The sequence below is a fragment of the Panthera leo genome, chromosome C2 (assembly GCF_018350215.1).
Source record: "Panthera leo isolate Ple1 chromosome C2, P.leo_Ple1_pat1.1, whole genome shotgun sequence".
Lineage (NCBI taxonomy): Eukaryota > Metazoa > Chordata > Mammalia > Carnivora > Felidae > Panthera > Panthera leo.
The window spans coordinates 143403588-143422184 of record NC_056687.1 but is presented as its reverse complement, the minus strand read 5'-3'; the positions used below and the strand labels follow the sequence as shown (position 1 = coordinate 143422184).

The window sequence follows — 18597 nt, the reverse complement described above, 5'->3', positions numbered from 1 at the left end:
GGGATTCTCACACCCCCAATCCCCCTCCCCCTAGCTCATGCTCTGTCTCTCAAAAATAAATAAAAATGTTTAAAACATTTGAAGTTCAAATAATACTGGATTTCTGAACATGGATGTTGGTTATACAAGTGCATTCAATATGGGAAAATTTATTGGGTTGTGTATTTAGGACATGTGTGCCTTTCAGTGGGTACTATACTTGAATTTTTAAAGTTTATTTTAACAATATGGCCTGAAATATGTAGATTACCATTTCTTTATAAGTTGTTTTAATGGATGACATGAATGCTTTTGGCTGTATAGTGTTGTTTGGCCAGGTGAGACTTTTCTACCCCGAAAAAGTTATAAAACTGAGGTCCACCAGTCCTGGATGGCTCAGTTGGTAGAGTTTGACTCTCTCTCTCTCTCTCCTTCTCTCTCTCTCTCTTTTTTTTTTTTTTTTAATTTTTGTAATGTTTATTCATTCTTGAGAGACAGAGAGACAGAACATGAGGGGCAGAGAGAGAAGGAGACACAGAATCCGAAGCAGGCTCCAGGCTCTGAGCTGTCAGCACAGAGCCCGACGGGGCTTGAACCCACAAACCGTGAGATCATGACCTGAGCGGAAGCCGGACGCTCAACCGACTGAGCCACCCAGGCGCATCCCCCGGCTTTCAAAAATAAATAAATTAACTTTAAACTTAAAACAAACAAACAAAAAAACTGAAGTCCAACTGAAATGGAGATCCCACTCTCCCACTTAGTTGAGCTCTGAAGTCCTCTCTCTCCCCCTCACCTCTGTTCTCCTTCTTTTAACCCTTCTGAGTTTCAGTTGACTCAACTGGACAATCTTTCCAGTTTTTTGTGGTGATTAAAACCATAGTGAGTTTATGTCCTATCTCTTCAACTTGGTAGTGGTGTCTGACTTAAAGTAACTTACCTTTCACTGCCTCAGTTTTCTCATCTGTAAAATGTTGTTAATAAAAATAGTTCCTAGCTCATACAGTTGTTGAGAGGATTAAATGAACTAAAAGAAGTAACGCATTGGAGCACGTGAGTGGCTCGGTTGGTGAAGCATCTGACTCTTGATTTCTGCTCAGGTCATAATCTCACAGTTTGTGGGTTCAAGACCCAAGTCGGGCTCTGAGCTGAGGGTTTGGGGCCTGCTTAGGATTCTCTCCTTCTCTCTCTGCCCCTCCCCCACTATGTCTCTGTCTCTCAAAAATAAATACATGAAAAAAGAAAGAAAGAAAAGGTGTAAAGCAGTGAGAGTAGGGAGCTCATTGGATGAGGCTGGTTTGCATAAATTCTAGGACACACCTTTTAATCTCAAAATCCAAAGGCATTCTACAACCCACGATGACTTACAATCACTGTTGGTCAGGTGACAGTTGTGACATAGCTGTCACCGTCTGGGCTTACAGCTTTTATTTCCTTTTATGTATGTATGAGTGAAATATGAAAATAACACTTTGTCTAAAAAGGCAGTTCTTCTTTTAAAAAAAAAATTAATCCAAGGACAATTCATCTTTATTAACTGCTTTGATCTTCATCTGAAATGAGAATATGTGCTCTTTTTTAATGTTTATTTATTTATTTTGATAGAGTGAGACGGCGTGTGCTGGGAAGGGCAGAGAGAGGGAGAGAATCCCAAGCAGGCTCCTTGTTGTCCGCATGGACATTGAGCCCAATGGGAGGCTCAATCTCACACACCGTGAGATCATGACCTGAGCTGAAACCAAGAGTCACAGTTTAACTGACTGAGGCACCCAGGCGCTCGCTTTTTCTTTCTTACTGACCAACAAAACAATGGTGTATGTTAATTGATGGCATCTTAGATTTCATGAAATGTCCTTATGAAATATCTCGTGAAGAAGCGTTTAGGGATTATTCTATTTTAGAAATATTTCCATGCTTTATTTGATTTTTAAGTTAGGTTTTAAAATCAATCATTTTGAACGAGGTATTTTCCAGTGATCTCTAAAGCTTCCCTAGGAACTGGGCAATTGAAAGACTTCCCAGGGACGCAGAGCACTGTGACCAGATTCTCAACAAATCACTTGCTTCCTTCTCCTCTTAAAATGCCTTTTCTCCCTTCTCCTTTGCTGATCCCAGAGGACCAGCAAGCACAGGACGTGGGCACAGGGTGTTCCTTGAGGTCTCCCCCCCACCCCCTTCCCTTCTGAGTTCAAATGCCAATTGTTCAGAAAGACCTCCATCAACCCCCCCCCCCCCCCCAACCCATAAGCCCCAGTGGTTCTCCAACTTCGCTACACATTGAAATCATTTAGACAACTTTCAGTAATAGTGATGCCTGGGTCTCACTCTCAGATACTCTGACTCAATTGTTCCTGGGGTGCTACCCCGGAACTGGGATTTTTAAGAATTCCCCCAGACGACTCCGCCAAGATTGGAAACCACTGCATTACCCTGTTTGATGATTTTCTGAAAATTTCTTAATTGCTTACTTGATGCTGTTTGTGTCTTCCGCCAGCTTCTGAAGACACGGAAGCTTATTCTTGTCAACATTGTGCAGTCTGGTACCCGAGCACCCTGCTACGAGCTTAGCCTTAGAGCGCGCCTTTTAAGGAGAAGCGTAGAGAGCTTCGGCTTCCTCAAGAGTGGCCGCTAAGCCTCAGGAAATTTAGGAAGTAATTCAGATCGGGTCCCTCCTTGGGCCTTGGGCCACACGCGATTCCTGGCCCGCGTCCGCCCTCAGCAGCCCAGCTGAGCGGGATGTTAATGGGACGGACGGTCCCCTCCAGGTCCTCCTCTTTGATCAGCTTCGGGACAGTCTAGCAGATCGCTCCCCCGCCCCCGAGCTTCTGGAGCACCGGGCAGGGTCCGAGAACTTGTTTACCCGCTTCTGGGGTCTGAGAGTGCGAACAATGGGGAGCCTCAAAGGCCAGAAAACTCCCACGGCGAGGCCCTGGCGGGGTTCCGCGCACGCGGAGCAAGGGGGCGCTGCGCCCGCCGAGGTGCCCGCCTCTCCTCCCGCCGCGCTTCCGGGAGCGCGGGGCCTCGGCCGCGCGGCCTCCGAGGGGCTCGCCGCGTGGCTCGGCGTTGGCGCAGGCAGCTGCAAGGAAAGCCTCCCAAGCACCAGTAAAGCTCAGTTAAGCCTTTCGGGCCGGTGGTGCCCTGGGACGTGTCGAGCTAGCAAAAAGTCTGACCTCTCCAGGAAACTAAGCTGAAGACGTATTTTAAGTGAAAAAAGCAAGTTGTTGCGTACAAAAGCATGCAGATGGAGAGGCATACGCATACCTGCTGGTGCAAACATGTAATAAGCCCCGGAGATACACGCAAGGAATTAGTCGTGGTTGTCGTGAGGCCGAGGCGCGAGACGTTGCAAGCTGGTGGTTTTCCGAGTTGTTTAAAAGCCTTGTGCAAGTGTGTTTAAGTAGATATATATTGATTTTATATTGTATTACGTATTGTGTGGTGTTGTATATAATGTATAATAATGTATTCTGTCGTTGTGAGAGGCAATACATGTTATTACAGGTAACACCATACAATATGTTATCTAATACACGTATACATTTATCTCCAGTTGGTGGAATCAAAGAAGTCCACGTTTTCCTCTGCCTTTCGGTCTTAGCTAACACACAGAAAGAAAAGGCTCGCGGAGAGAAAAGGCAAAGAGGGAGGATCAGAAACATAGGGGACACCCCCCATATCTTTTCACGCAAGACTCCCGGGTGGTTGTGGGGAAAGGGACAGGGGAAACCGAGGCGCTCGGCTACCCGAGCGCAACCCTGAATGCGTCGAGTTCTAAGCCTGCGGGGGAGCAGAAGCTGAGAACCCATGCCTGGGGCGCAGAAGCCTGGGTTTCTGGCCGCGCCTGGAATTGGCTCCCCGCCCCCCTGCTCTGGCCACGCACCGGGGCGTGGGTGGGATCTCTCTTGCTTCAGCACTGGGCACTCGCCGTGCGTTCCGAGCTCTAAGAGACTCCCTCGGCTTCATCTGATGGCGGGGCTCGGTCCCGGGACTTCGCGTGGCCAGGCTGGGGGGCTGCAGGTGCCGGGCGCGCCGGGGAGAGAGACCCAAGAGGCAGTCTGGCTTCCCCGCCCGTCTGCAACTGAAACGCTTCGAGCGTCCGCCAGATAGGCCAGAAAGGTCCCCAGCGTCCCCCAAATCTCAGCCCTGGAGTGAGTGGGATGGGCGCTTGGCTGCGCGCCGCGCGGCTGGGAATGCGAAGGGAAAAGGAAACGCGACTGGCAGGGGGTCGAAAACTGTCTGTTTTCTTCGCCGTCGCTCCCTTTGCGGATAGCCCCTCTGTCAAAGCTCGTAACCAGCGACCTCTGTCAAAGCTCGTGCCCAGAGACCCCAGTTTTCTATTAAAGGTTTCAGACTTCCAGTGAAAAAGCACCGCCTCCCCAGCTTCCAGGTCCGCTGGAGCAGCTACTCACAAATTGTATGCCCCCAGGCAAGTTTTCTTGACTACTCTCTGCCTTCGTTTTCCTATCTGTAAAATGGGGATAACAAAAGCACCTATCTCTGTGGGGTGGTGGCTAGGGTTAAATGGAATATTGTCGGCCAAGGGCTTGGACCAGCTCTAGCTTGTAGAGCGGTCCATGTCTGCTATGGTTATCCCAAACAAGAATGACCAGCCTGAACCCAGGACTGGGATTTAGGGTGGAGTTATGGGGCCCAGCTTCCTCCAAAGAGACTCATTCTACAGGTTCAGCGGCTGAGGTGTGCACCGAACGCTGTCCACTAGCTTCCCCCGAAGCCACACAGTATCCCCATTCCAACACCTACCTGGAAGCCTTCCCCTCAAAGAAAACAACGCCCCACACCCGGCACCATTCACACATCCTTAACTCCTCCACTGGGAGGCCCGCAGTTCAGAATGCCAGGATTCAAATTCCCGGGCTACCAGTATTAGCTGTGTGCCTGTGGACAAGGGCCTTCATCTCGCCACGCATTGCTTTACCCTTCTGTAAAATGGGTTGTTAAAAAACGTTTTAAGGTGCTGATTTTAACAGATCGCACAGATAAAGCAGAGAGTCTGGCCTATGGTCACCTGCTGCTTCTTTTATTATTTTCCTCCTTTGTCTGTGGACTGGAAGATAAACTATTCTAGGAAAGTCAGCCCCAAATGGATGGAGAAATGATGCCGGCTGCTCTTTGCTCCCCCTAGAAGCCCCTTTCCTGTGGACCCCTTGTAATCTGTGGGAGGAGGGCGTTTCACGAAGTTTCCCGGACCCTGCCGGGTGGTTAAGCAACCCAGGCCAACCAGGACTTGGGGGCCTCCTCAACAGCAGCCCTCTATGGTTGATCTTGCTTGGCCCTTGTCCTCACAATTTGTAGATGCCGCCAGAGGCCCTCGGGGGTCCGCAGCGTGAGGCTCCAGATGCCGTCTCTTTGGGAACCCCCAGTTCAGGGTGCCTTCTCCAGGAGCTAGACCCCTGCGGGAGGCATCCGACCATTCGCTCAGATCCTCCGTCGTCGGACTTTTAACCAAGTGTTGGAGAACAATACCTAAACTACCTAAACTAAACAACCCCCCTCCCTTTTTTTTTTTCTTTGACAAATAATCAGCCGAACGGCAAAATCCCGGCGGGAGGCGGGAGGGCGAGGAGGCCTGGGAAAAACAGAATGCTAATGGCGGCCTGGAGGGGGCGGAAGGCGCACCCCTGCCCCGGCGCCCCCGGCCGCCTGCCTTTGAAGTGCACCTTTGCAGCCGCGCTCTAGGGGAGGGCGCAGGATTCCACCACCTTCCCCCACCCTCTCCATCCCGCACTGTTCTTGAAAGAAGCTGAAGGAACAACTGAGGACTCCCCTCTCAGATTCTGACTGACTCACTCCTGCTTCCCACTTGGAGTTCGCGTTGTCTTTGACCTGTTTGTTCCTGGCCTCCAGCCGTCAGACTGGGAATCTCTGGGAGAGAAAGACTGTGGTTCAAGCATCCGCATTGAGCCCCAGTATGTAGTAAGAGGGCAAAAAGTGAGCTCAGCATAAGTGTGATGGGGAGTAATGGGAAAGCCTTTCGACCTTCCTCTATGCCAGGTGCTGTTGTAATTGCTTTCCATTCTCTATCCTATTATTTAGGACAAGTGGGAACTGGGGACAGAAAGGTTAAGGAGCTCGCTCAGACTCACAAAGCTAGCAAAAAGGTAAAGCCACAAATACATACAATTCTGCACACCACGTTCTGCTTTTCTCTCAGCTTATGGAGTGATCTCTTTGCTTTCCTTATTCCGTTGCCCTTCCTGTCTCCCTCCCTCTCACTCAATCATTCGTGGTCATCTTGGGGGCTCAATGCTTTCCGCAGAAAGCGTTCTGCAGTCTCCCCCACCAAGACGTCCCCTCTCCCCTTTGCTCACGTGGGGCCTGCATAGGAGATTCCAGCTGACCCGTCCCATTGAAACCTTGGTCAACAGGATTGGATTCTGCCCACCTGTTGTGTAGACATCCTGCCGCACCTGTACCACAGAGGTGCCTTCAACAGAAGGTGTTTCAACAGAAACATTAATTTCCAGAGGCTCTGCCGACTCTCTTCGTGATGTGCAAGTGATTGATGTTCAGGATATTTCTCCTTGGCTACATGTGGGTTGCTCCCAGTAACAGCTGTTCTGCAACTAACTTTTCTGTTTCCCTGTGGAAGCATGTCAACACTGACATACACACGAAAAGCCATGCGGTAAGAACTTTGGGTTAGAAAAGTTCCAGAAAAGACTTTGTAAGCCTTCAAAAGTCTTAAAAAGATGAAAATGCCAGGTCCATCGATTTAGGAAGACCTGCGTTCCCTTTTCCTTTAGGAAGAATAAAAAGCATTGTCACTTTAGTCTTCGTGGCTATAAAGCCTGAAACCTGGCACTGTCCTTGGGCTGTTTTATCTAACTCTTTTCTTTCAGTTAACAGATGAGCACCTACTGAGTGTCAGGGCTTTCCAGGTGCAAAAGTAAGCAAGACAGGTGGAACCCTGTATAACTCTTTCATATTTTAATGTAGGAATAATTAGGCAAACACTCCCCTAATTTATTTCTGAGAGCATTTTACTTTATTTACTTTGCACTATGTGGCTTTCCTGTTATTGATGTGAATCTGTGTATTCCATAAATATGAATACAATAATAAAACAGCACTGAAATCCAGGAATTCATTTGGAGTTAAAAAAAATACTTTCATAAAAAATTCTCAATTCAATGTTTAAGAAAAGATCACTTATTTTTTTGTAATAAGAGACCTTGGGCATGTTTCTTACCTTCCTCTCCAGGATTCCCCTACTTCGTCCTATTTTAACAGTGAACTACAATTGCATTTAGCAATCTAAATGCATACATAGATTGGTGGCTAAGATAAGAGTTTAAATTTGTCATGTTTGAAAAACTACAGTGAGTTTAATGTAACCCTTTGCCTCACGCATTTGTGGACCTGGTGATTTTTTGTTTTTGTTTTTGTTTTTGTTTTTGTTTTTGTTTTGCTTTTTGTTTGTTGTTAAGCAAGTGATCAGTCTATTTCAGTACCATGGTGAAATACAGATTCTTATAAAAGTGAAACTGTTGGTGGGGGTATCTTGCTGTTGTCAACAGAACCAAAACTACTTGTCCTCGCCAAAATGTTTCATCTTCCAGGACGTTTTCTTTAAAAGAAAAAAAAAAAAGTGAAACCCGCACAACCTTACGGTGATGAAAGCTCCCTCCCCCTTCGGAAAAGCTCGGGGGAGATGGCAGATCTGGCCAGCAGAGAACAAAGGGCCAAAGAGTTAACCTGAGATGGTGAAATAAAATGTAACATCAACAAAGAAAAGGCCATAGATAAATAGTCAAAGGACCAGCTCACCACAAAACACCCATTGACGTTTTCCCAGAGTCCAGGCGAAGCGCGGTGACCGGGTAATGTTGGAATGTTTTCCTAGGGTTAAAAGGAGATCCAGCAGCAATGCTGCCCAGAATTTACAAAGTGTTTGAATAACACGGACGGTGTTTTGATAACACATTTTTAGTGGGGGTGAAAATAATAGAATTTATTGGGACATTTATATGGGCCCCCTCGGTTGTGTGTAGAGGGGGGCAGGGCAGGAGAAAAAACCGTATATCACTGCACTCATCTATAACTCAGCCCTGTTACTTGTTCCTATGTGCGCATATGCATTTGATGTGTAACAGTCTTGAGGCCCAATGCTGCTTCGCAGAGCTGCTTTTAAAAGATCAATGCACTGGTAGTGGTTACCTTGAAGGGGGGAGAAGTGGGTAAAGATGTCCCCTGGCCAGGTTGGCAATAACTTTGTGTTACCGGGATGAGAGGGTGGCACGGCATTGGTATGAGTGCTCGAACCAGTAGAGCGGAAGATCTTCCGTAGGCTCACGCATAGGCTTGGCCTTGGCCTCCTTGTGGCCTTCAAAGGTCAGGCGCGTGCTCCATCTCAGGCTGAAAGGGCAAGATGTGAGTTAATCCAGCCGGCATTTGGGTCTGGGGTTCCAAGGGGTCTCCACGTTTCCTCCCCAGTGTTGATGTTTTTGTTCAGTGTATTCCAATACACTGTCAGTTGAGCCATATAAAACCAGGCACCTTTCAATAAATGTCTCATTTGGATTTCATGAAGCTTGGGGTGTAATTGAAATCAAACAGCAAACAGGCTGCAAGGGGCTGTTATTTGCCCACCCAATCTAAGGAGGGTGTTGCCTGACTCATTCACGGAAGCCACTGCTTTAGCTTTCTTTTCTCTTCCTATTTCTAGAAAAAAGTGCTTGGACTTTAAAGTTTGGCTGGGATATGTGAAAATATTTTCTATGTCTCCTTCCCTGATTGTAAGTAAAATTGAACCAGCAAAAGAAAATTCCTTCCAAGTCAGGAAATCACAGGTTGGCTCATCTGTAACTCTCCAGGCATTTAGACTAGTATATTCCATGTGTAATAATAATAATACCATTAGTTAATCAATACAGGAAAACCATCCAATGAGATTTCTTGATCTCTGAGTTGTCAGAAAAAAAAAAAAATCACCTTTAGTTGAAACAGCATTTTCCATTATGTTTAAAAAGGAATTTGAAATATATGTTTACGAATATAATATAAATGATGTATCTGTTTTCCATGGTCCCCAAATTCCAGGTCCCAGAGCAGTTTTGTGGAGCCTGAATTTTGATTCTCTTTGCATTCCTCTTTCTCTCTCCATCTGTAAAGTGTGTTAAAATTTGAGTAAAATAATAGATGTACTGGGGAGGTGGGGAGATATAAACGGCAACTTCCTGACCCAGGAGTCAACACTAATCTTGATCACACATACCGTGTATATATTTAATAGGTAGGTAGCACTCAGAATGAACCCACGCGCTTTCAAGAGCTTGCTTTGGGGCTGGAATAAAATCAACCCTTTCTGATGTGGCGCGGGGGACAGCTGGCCCGCGTTATTTGCGCCAGAGTGGGTCGGAACGATGCCTGTTGCCTGCGATGGCACTTTGCCACGCGCAGCGCTTCCCTGGCCGCCTCGAAAGCAACTTGAAGGGACACAGAGGCCCGCTTTCTCTCCGTCATAAAGCGCAAAACTGCTATCTACCCCTAGCCACCCTATCTCCAAATAGCGTGCGATTCGATCTCACCCCTGCTTTTCCTTCAAACATCCTGCAGCTCAGGTGAAGGCCAAGGCTGACGCGGAGACTCCCTGGGGCCGTAACCAGGTTCCCCAACCCTCGGCTATGTCGCCAAGCCGCCCAAACCGCGCAGCCCCTTCCTTTCCTGTTCTCGCGTCCCCCTCACGGAGTCTCCACTTTGAAAATCACCAAGTCTTCAAAAAGCATAAAGTGCTCGAAAAATTCAATTCTTCATGACTTCCCTGGCTCAAAATAAAACAAAAGCCGGGAGGTGGGAGTGGACGGCGGTGTGGTCAGAACAGAGAGCCACGCCAAACCCGAATTCAAAACTAGCGGGACGAAATGCCAGGCGCGCTGGCCTGAGCGCGCTCTGGGCCAGCTTTCCAGGGATCTGTTCCGGGCCGCTCTGCCCAGGACCTGCGGGGCCACCTCGCTGGCCCACTCGCTTTACGTGCTCCATTCCCACTGGCTGTGTCCTGACCCTGAGAACCTTCTCACGCCCCCGGTTTTCACCACCAAGGAAAACTGGTAAATTCCCTGGAGCGGCCGAGTGTATCACGGACCATCTCGCTCTCTAACCCAGACGTGCCGAAGTTGGGGCTGCTGTGGTTTGAACCTAGGCCGGAAAGCTCCGAGCCGTTCTGCACGGGCGTGTGCGCGCTGCACAAATCCTGCAGCCGCCTCATCTGTTGTGGGCTCAGAGTTTCCCGTGTGATCGCGTTCGGTTGGGGAAGCAGCGTCCCGACATCTCAGCCGGAAAATGCGCTCCCGGAGCGATTACAAGCCGCGTCTGTAATTGCTTATTAACAGCGAATATTCATGCTTCTCCTTTTCCGCAATGAAACGTGCCTCCCCCCTTTTCGGTAATAAAACAATAAAATAAGACGGCACCACTCTTGACTCTACTGTCTGCGGAAACGCAAGGGAGAAACAGGCAGCTGGGGCAAAAGGGCTTAATTCAATATCAAACTGATTATTTCACTAATTATTCTACCTTCTGTGTTGCGCCGCAGAGCAGAGGCGCAGGGAATCTCAACCGCACTGCTGCTGGGGAACCTTTGTTTCTCGGTGCCAGGCCCAACTGAAGATGGTGGAGGGAATCCAGGATTCAGGGCAACTGAGCTGCGTGGATCTTAAATTGTGGGGAGTAAAAGTGCTTGACGAGCGTTTGAGGGTGTCCCCAGGACCCCACCCCACCAGGGCTTCTGGTTCATAAGCTGGCCCTAGAGGATGGCCATGTGCTCTCTCTCGCCGTCCCTGGAATCCCAAAAGCGGAGCGCAAGGTTCCTCTTCACAAACCCTTCCCAATGAATAAAAGGGTGGGACCGAACAAAAAGTGGTTCCCGTGTGTTGAAGGCCGGGGAAGCCTCCCCTATCTGGAGGAAAGTGTGCCTGAAGCCACAGCCCCTGACGAGGAAAGAGACCTCGCTTCGGCCTCTCTCCGACTCGTCCCAGATCCCCCCGCTCAGGGACCTGCGCCTCCCTGCAAGCCATCAGCTTGCGTTGCCTTTCTGGTGCCAGCCTCTAAAACCTGCTCCCGCCCCCGCATCCTCCACTCAGGCTGCTGAGATGACTTCGATGCTTAGAGTGGACCCTGCTACGGAGACCCCCAAATCCTGTTCCCCCAAACTCTAGCAAAATATGGACACAACGACTGATTCTCACAGTAGGACAGAGTCTCTGGGAAGAAGAAGAAGAAAAAAAAAAAAAAAAAAGACTAAAGGAAAAGAAAGTCGCAGGCGACTTGATCCAATTAGTAAATGCCTAATTGAATTAGTGTCACCTCCATCAGCCAATAGGAGGGTCCTGGGCTGTGGGACAGCGAAGCCCCTCCCTGGCCTCACGTATATAAAGCAGCCAATGACAGCCTGCAAGTTTCCAAGTGGTCAACTTGACCGACAGCTGGGCAGTCGAGAAGGGCAGAAAGAACAGCGCTGGTGGGTGGATGGGGCAGAGATATTAGTCCTCTTCTTCCTGGGTGTGAGTGAGGAGGCGGACGGGGATCCCGAGAGGCAAGGAGGACAGAGAAGGAAAAGGAGAGTGCTTTTCGGTCAATTGCCACCTCCTGCCTTCAAACCCAGCGAGTTTTCCTTGCGGCAAGTACGCTGGGTTCGGGGCGCGCGAGTGCGCGCCTTAGCCGCCCGCGTGCAGCCAGGTGGGTAGCCCCAGCACCGGAGGAAGGGGAAGTTACCTTCCCCTCGGAAGAGGGCGCTGGCTCCCCCATCCTGCCTTTATATTAAGGCCGCGGGAGGAGAGGAAGCCGCCAGCTGCCGTCTGCGCTTTGCAAAGCATGCAGTTAGGGGAGCAGCTCTTGGTGAGCACGGTGAACCTGCCCGGCGCTCACTTCTACCCGCTAGAGAGCGCGAGAGGCGGAGGCAGCGGGAGCGCAGGCCACCTCCCTGGCGCGGCCCCCTCGCCTCAGAGGCTGGACTTAGACAAAGCGCCCAAGAAGTTCCCTGGCAGCCTCTCGTGCGAGACTGGGAGCGGGGAACCCACAGCAGCCAGCGCGGGGGCCCCCGCGGCCATGCTCAGTGACGCCGACGCCGGGGACGCCTTCGCCAGCGCCGCGGCAGTGGCCAAGCCCGGGCCCCCGGACGGCCGCAAGGGCTCCCCCTGCGGGGAGGAAGAGCTGCCCTCTGCCGCCGCCGCCGCCGCCGCCGCCGCGGCCGCCGCGGCCGCCGCCACCGCGCGCTACTCCATGGACAGCCTGAGCTCGGAGCGCTACTACCTCCAGTCCCCCGGGCCTCAGGGCTCCGAACTGGCCGCGCCCTGCTCGCTCTTCCCCTACCAGGCGGCGGCCGGGGCGCCCCACGGATCTGTGTACCCTGCTCCCAACGGGGCGCGCTACCCCTACGGCTCCATGCTGCCCCCCGGCGGCTTCCCCGCGGCTGTGTGCCCACCTGGGAGGGCGCAGTTCGGCCCGGGAGCCGGCGCGAGTAGTGGCGCGGGCGGCGGCGGCGGCGGCGGCGGCGGCGGCGGGGCAGGCGGCCCGGGCGCCTATCAGTACAGCCAGGGGGCTCCGCTCTATGGGCCGTACCCTGGGGCGGCAGCTGCGGGTTCCTGCGGAGGACTGGGGGGGTTGGGGGTTCCTGGTTCCGGCTTCCGTGCCCACGTCTACCTGTGCAACCGGCCTCTGTGGCTCAAGTTCCACCGCCACCAAACCGAGATGATCATTACGAAACAGGGCAGGTGAGCGCAGCGCCGAGGGGCCCCGAGGTGAATGACAAGTGAGTGACTGTGTGGTCCTGGGGAAGGCTGGGGGGTGAGGGAGCCGTGCCCGTTCGTTCCGCGCTTGGCTTGGAAGAGTGTTTTTCCGCGCGCGTCTCCAAGCCGGGTCTGCCGGTCTGCGCACCGCCTTGTGTGAGGTGGGTGCTAACGTTACAGCTGTTCCCCCACCCCCACCCCCATCCCCCCCGCACACACCCCTCCCCTCCCCTCCCCTCCCCTCCGGTCACCCTCACCTGGACTGGCGAGAAGGAGGCGGAAATGGAAATTGGGGCTTGTCCACAAAGCTGGATTTACTAGCTGTTCCCTGCATACCGGCGAAGAGCCGCGGATGGGGAAAAGGAGCAGGGGTTGGCTTCCTGAGCGCAGTAGATGGGCTCCCGCAGTTTAGGCGCCACAGTCTCCGTGGGGCGCCTGGAGGAGATGGGCGTTGGAGGGTGGGTTGGTCGGGGTGGTTGGTTAGGCAGGCCCTGGAGCCAGACCTGGTGGGGTTCCGGGCGCGAGAAAGTTCTGATACACTTCCAACTGCTAATAGTGGGTACTAACGGGGAAAGCGAGGCGTGGGTGCTGGGAGAGGGGCGCTCAAGCGGAACTTGGAGCCTGACGAGTAAAATTGCAAAATTTTAAGACGAACAACTGACTGTCGTTCTCTGGTACTTGTACGTAGAAAAATGAAAGAGCTTTTCCCATCCTGGAAGAAAAATTAAGGACTTGAGTGGGGAGAGAGGGAACTGGGGAAATACTGACTTTGGGGTCGATTGTCTCCGAAAAGAGATGGTCCAAGAGTTGCCAGGTCAGAAATATTTTGCAGAATAAGGGCCACGTTATGTGGCGGTTTTCTGTTCTTTCTGTAGACTTCTAAATGTCCTGCTCCGACCTACCCCCAGGTGGCCGCAAACCCGGCCTAGAATGGGCCTGCTCCCGGGCGTCCGAATGTAAATTGTTTTCCCTGGTTCTATTCCCTTGCACAGGCGCATGTTTCCTTTCTTGAGCTTCAACATAAACGGACTCAATCCCACTGCCCACTACAACGTGTTCGTAGAGGTGGTGCTGGCGGACCCCAATCACTGGCGATTCCAGGGGGGCAAGTGGGTGACCTGTGGCAAAGCGGACAATAACATGCAGGGTGAGGAGAGAGGAGGCCCGGCCAGGGAGGAGCGGGCCAGCGGGGGACCCTGGACTCAGAGAACTCCCATTTAAATCGAATACTTTCCCCTGATCTGCAGAGGTGTTAGTATGAGTTTCTTTATATTGTTTGAATCTGGAGAGAGGGAGAGAATTGCCAAGCCAAGATTTCTTGCCTGTCAATATAAACTTTGGTACTTTTACCATACCCTACTCCTTCCGCCCCTCCCCTACCAATTCCTACTAAATCTCCCCTACCCCCCACCCTCTGTCCCGGGGTGGGGGTGGGGTGGGGGCAAGGGCTCCAGTCTTCCAAGCCTTGAGAAAGCCCTGCCAAGGTCGAGTCCACCCATGAAAACCCAGCCACTTTGCATCAGACGTTGCCCTTCCATCTTTAGAAGGCCCCAAAATGACCTTCAAGAGACACCTCCTGGTGGTTCTATTTTTATATTTTGAGCTAGCATTAGATGACTGCCTTGTCCAGGGAAGTCTGGAGGCACAGGCGCCCTGGGTGGGCTGTGGGTGGAGTCTAGTTGGAGAGCTAGCACTGGGAAAACTAGGCTGGAAGAGTAGCTCTTAAATCTTGCCCAGAGGTAACAGACATCCCTCCCCGTGTGTCCATTTGTAATCAGCCCTGTATGCTTGGGTTTTGTGTTTTGTTTCATTTTCTCTTAGGCAACAAAATGTATGTTCACCCAGAGTCTCCTAATACTGGTTCCCACTGGATGAGACAGGAGATTTCTTTTGGGAAATTAAAACTCACCAATAACAAAGGCGCAAACAACAACAACACCCAGGTAGAGTGACAGAGGATGGGGTGTCTTCTGGCGATAGATCCCTTTCCTAATGAGCTTCCGAACCCTTCACTGTATTTGTAACATGTGCACTTGTTCCCTGTTTGCTCCCCTATTTCTAACCTTTTTTTTTTTTTTTTTTTTGACCTTTCTCATTTTCACTAGATGTCAGTAACAGTGAATTGACCGTTAGGAAAAGAAATACTAAAAGCTTTGGGGGACTTCATAAACTAAGAGGAAAGAGTGTTTATCAAATATGCATGCCGGGCTGTGTTTTTAGGTTTCAAAAGCAGCAAGGATAAGATCTGAAAAATGACAATAGAAAACTGTCGCGGTCGTGGGGAGCAAGCGGGAGTCCCATCGCAAAACTATGTAGTTTGTCAAGATTTACTTTTGCTGAGCCTCTAAGAGACTTCTGGGATTTGGCGACACTGTTTCTATACCATTTCCAGATGATAGTCTTACAGTCTTTACACAAGTACCAACCCCGGCTGCACATTGTTGAAGTCACAGAGGATGGTGTGGAGGACTTGAATGAGCCCTCAAAGACTCAGACCTTCACCTTCTCGGAAACACAGTTCATTGCAGTGACTGCCTACCAGAACACTGACGTGAGTGTCCCCACTGTCCCAAGAACCTCTACAGCCAGGTCCGGTGTGATAACGCACTCAACGACCATTTTTCTCCCCTATCTAGATAACTCAACTAAAGATTGACCATAACCCCTTTGCAAAAGGCTTCAGGGACAACTATGATTCGTAAGTGCAACTTTTGTTCATATTTGCATGGTCACCTTTGAGCAGGATATACATAACCAGACACTTTCAGAGAACATTCCAGGAAGAGCTTTCATCTTTGGGATTTTTATCTATTTTTATTTTTTGCATAGTTTTCCCTCAGCTAATCTTGCTTTAGAATTTTCACAGAAGGGTTTTGTTAATTTCTAAAGGAAGGTTAAGGGCTGAAAAATGAGGAGCTTTTTTTTTTTTTTTTAACACTTGAGTGGAGATTTGAAATTTTCATAATCTGCATTTATATACCTTCCTTTTCATGTGAGCCAACTTTTGTTTTATCCTCTAAGGAACAGGTATTATTACTCCCCTTCTTTTATTATTATTATTATTATTATTTTACATAAGAAAAACTGAAAACTAAGAGGATGTAATTTTCACCTTAAACAGCAAGACCCCACAATACTTTTTAAATTTGGAATTTCTAACACCACAGCCAGCGCCCCTCCCCTGACATTGACAAAGGAGAGTTGCACCTTCTTTAACTCCCAGCACTTACAAAGGTGGATTCTCTATAGTTTCAGTCCTTAAATGCTTGGGAGGAAACTTTTCCCCCATGAGCTAAGAGTCCAGCGGAAACAGGCCAATGTGCCTCCTACCTCCGTCCTTCCACTCCAGCAGACCAGTGCTCCCAGTGCAACCCACTAAGTGAGCCTTTTTGATTTCTGGGAGGTGGTTATTTGGGGCAACATTAGGGTTTTTTTTTTTTTTTAAGTGTTTCTCTTTATATTGTAGCATGTACACCGCTTCCGAAAATGACAGGTTAACTCCATCTCCCACGGATTCTCCTAGATCCCATCAGATTGTCCCTGGAGGTCGGTACGGCGTTCAGTCCTTCTTCCCGGAGCCCTTTGTCAACACTTTACCTCAAGCCCGATATTATAATGGCGAGAGAACCGTGCCACAGACCAACGGCCTCCTTTCACCCCAACAGAGCGAAGAGGTGGCCAACCCTCCCCAGCGGTGGCTTGTCACGCCTGTCCAGCAACCTGGGACCAACAAACTAGACATCGGTTCCTATGAGTCTGAATATACTTCCAGCACCTTGCTCCCATATGGTATTAAATCCTTGCCCCTCCAGACGTCCCACGCCCTGGGGTATTACCCTGACCCAACCTTCCCTGCCATGGCAGGGTGGGGAGGTCGAGGTTCTTATCAGAGGAAGATGGCCGCTGGACTCCCATGGACCTCCAGAACCAGCCCCCCTGTGTTCTCCGAAGATCAGCTCTCCAAGGAGAAAGTCAAAGAAGAAATTAGCTCTTCCTGGATAGAGACACCCCCTTCCATCAAGTCTCTCGATTCCAATGATTCTGGGGTATACACCAGTGCTTGTAAGCGAAGGCGGCTGTCTCCTAGCACCTCTAGCAATGAAAATTCTCCCTCCATAAAGTGTGAGGACATTAACGCCGAAGAGTACAGCAAAGACACCTCAAAAGGCATGGGGGGGTATTATGCTTTTTACCCCACTCCCTAAAGAGTTACTTCAACTTCGTAAAAATGAGCTAACTTTTTGCAGATGGACTTGGTGGTGTTTTTTGTTGTCTTCTTTGCCTAGGTTTGCCAAAAAGACGTTTGCATTCCACCTTGATGCATCCTGTTTTGTGCAATCCTCTAAAAGAAGGTGCCAAAGCTTTTTGATTGCTGCAGGTAACTGAAACAAGCCTGGCAATTTTTTGTTTCTTTTTTAAATAAAATTAAGGAAGGACTTTAAAGTGTTTTAAAATTCCAAGGTTATTTGAGGTTCTGGATCTATTTATTGGAGGCACTAAACATTCAGAGAATCGGGCTGTGAAGATTGAGTGCTGAGCGCTATCCGATGAGTTGAAAGCCTCGGTTCTCCTTTCTATTTGTAAATCTGTAAGCAAAGAGAATCCCAGAGTGGTAAGATGTTTTGCTTCTGGAAGAAAAGGGCTGGGCCTTAAGCTTCAACAAGGGACTTTTTGCTGTTACTTTCTGCTGGGGACAAAAGATGCTAGGCCTAGGAGGTGAGAAAAACTTTCCTGAAGGTGCTGGTTTTACCTGACTTGGATTCCTCCTAGGCTTTGGAAACAAGCCATGTTTGCCCTAGTTCAGGATCGCCTCACTTGCCAGTCCTCTGCTGCGTGCCGGGGTGGCCAGTAGGACTCAGGAGAGGGCAGGCAAGAGGGAGTCGCCAAAAAAGAAAAAAAAGAGAGAATTTTAAAGTGTACAATTTTGTGTGTGCTTAGATACACCGTAGAATAATGTGGGATATATTGTACAAATAGTCTACATACGTGTCTGAGATTATGTAACATTGGTGCTTTGGCTTTGTAAAGAATTTCCAGATCACCTGACAACAGTTGCAGGGGCAGGGGGATTGGTTCTCTCATCATCCCTGATGTTTGGGAATATTCTGTTTACTTCTTAGATAGTTAAGAATGTATTCAGCTACTCTGTACTAACTTGAAACGTGTTTAAGGAAAACTATTTCACCCTCTTGCCAGCCCCCTACCCAACTCGGTAATGTGAAGAAACTAAAACCTGATGCCACAGCTCCTATAGGCTTTTTAGAGATCTTGGATTTTTATGTACAGTCTTAGTCATTTTTAATAAATGTGGTTCATTAAGGGAACCGGCATAGCTCCGTCTTCTGTACAGTTTTACTTTTTGTTCTTTGTTTTGTTACTTTTTGCTTCTTCCTCCACTCTTCTCCAGCATGAACACTGTTCCCCTCCCTACCTCCCCCAGCCCCACCCCCATGTTCTAGAATCTGTAAGTGGACACAGTAGTCATGAGGGGGTGGGATTGCTTTTGTTTATCTTCTTTTTTTTTTTTCTTGAAGATGAATGGGGTTATTTCCTCGCCCCACTGGGAAGTCTGGACAATGGGTATTGGGCCCGTGGGGGTGGGGAGGAGGGGAGGACGTAGGGATGCTGCATGGCCTATGCTGGGCCCCAGCCTGGAAAACGTCAGCCCCCCAGCCCGTGGGTTCCCGGACCTGCCTGGGCCAGGGACCACTTCGTTCTCTGCGCCTTTTCCTAGGCTTTCTTGGGGCCACCCATCTCTGGACCCATGTGGGCTCCCCGGGAACCCCCGCGGCCCCTGGAGCGCCCACGAGTTACTGGTCCCTGAAGCGCGGCGGGAAGCGGGGCCGCCCACGGCTCAGTTTCGGCTCCGACCTGC

General features: G+C 50.0%; 1 protein-coding gene across 2 annotated transcripts; it reads left to right on the top strand.

Annotated features, from left to right (window-relative positions):
- Positions 1–11793: 11793 nt before the first annotated feature.
- On the top strand, positions 11794–18054 carry EOMES (eomesodermin). 2 transcript variants are annotated; one of them, XM_042955196.1, is made up of 6 exons: positions 11794–12707; positions 13715–13869; positions 14544–14665; positions 15115–15273; positions 15359–15420; positions 16246–18054. In XM_042955196.1, exons 1-6 carry the CDS (start codon positions 11809–11811, stop codon positions 16925–16927), a joined length of 2079 nt encoding a protein of 692 aa, XP_042811130.1. In that variant the 5' UTR covers positions 11794–11808; the 3' UTR covers positions 16928–18054. The 2 variants fall into 2 exon arrangements, with proteins under 2 accessions (XP_042811130.1, XP_042811129.1); XM_042955195.1 differs by having other exon boundaries at positions 16189–18054.
- The last annotated feature ends 543 nt before the right edge of the window (positions 18055–18597 follow it).

What these genes read in the sequence shown, in the direction of transcription:
- EOMES (XM_042955195.1), top strand. Translation starts at nt 11,809, where the DNA reads ATGCAGTTAGGGGAGCAGCTCTTGGTGAGCACGGTGAACCTGCCCGGC. An exon ending in ATCATTACGAAACAGGGCAG is followed by an intron (nt 12,708 to 13,714) that starts GTGAGCGCAGCG and finishes TCCCTTGCACAG; the next exon opens with GCGCATGTTTCCTTTCTTGA. An exon ending in CTGCCTACCAGAACACTGAC is followed by an intron (nt 15,274 to 15,358) that starts GTGAGTGTCCCC and finishes TCCCCTATCTAG; the next exon opens with ATAACTCAACTAAAGATTGA.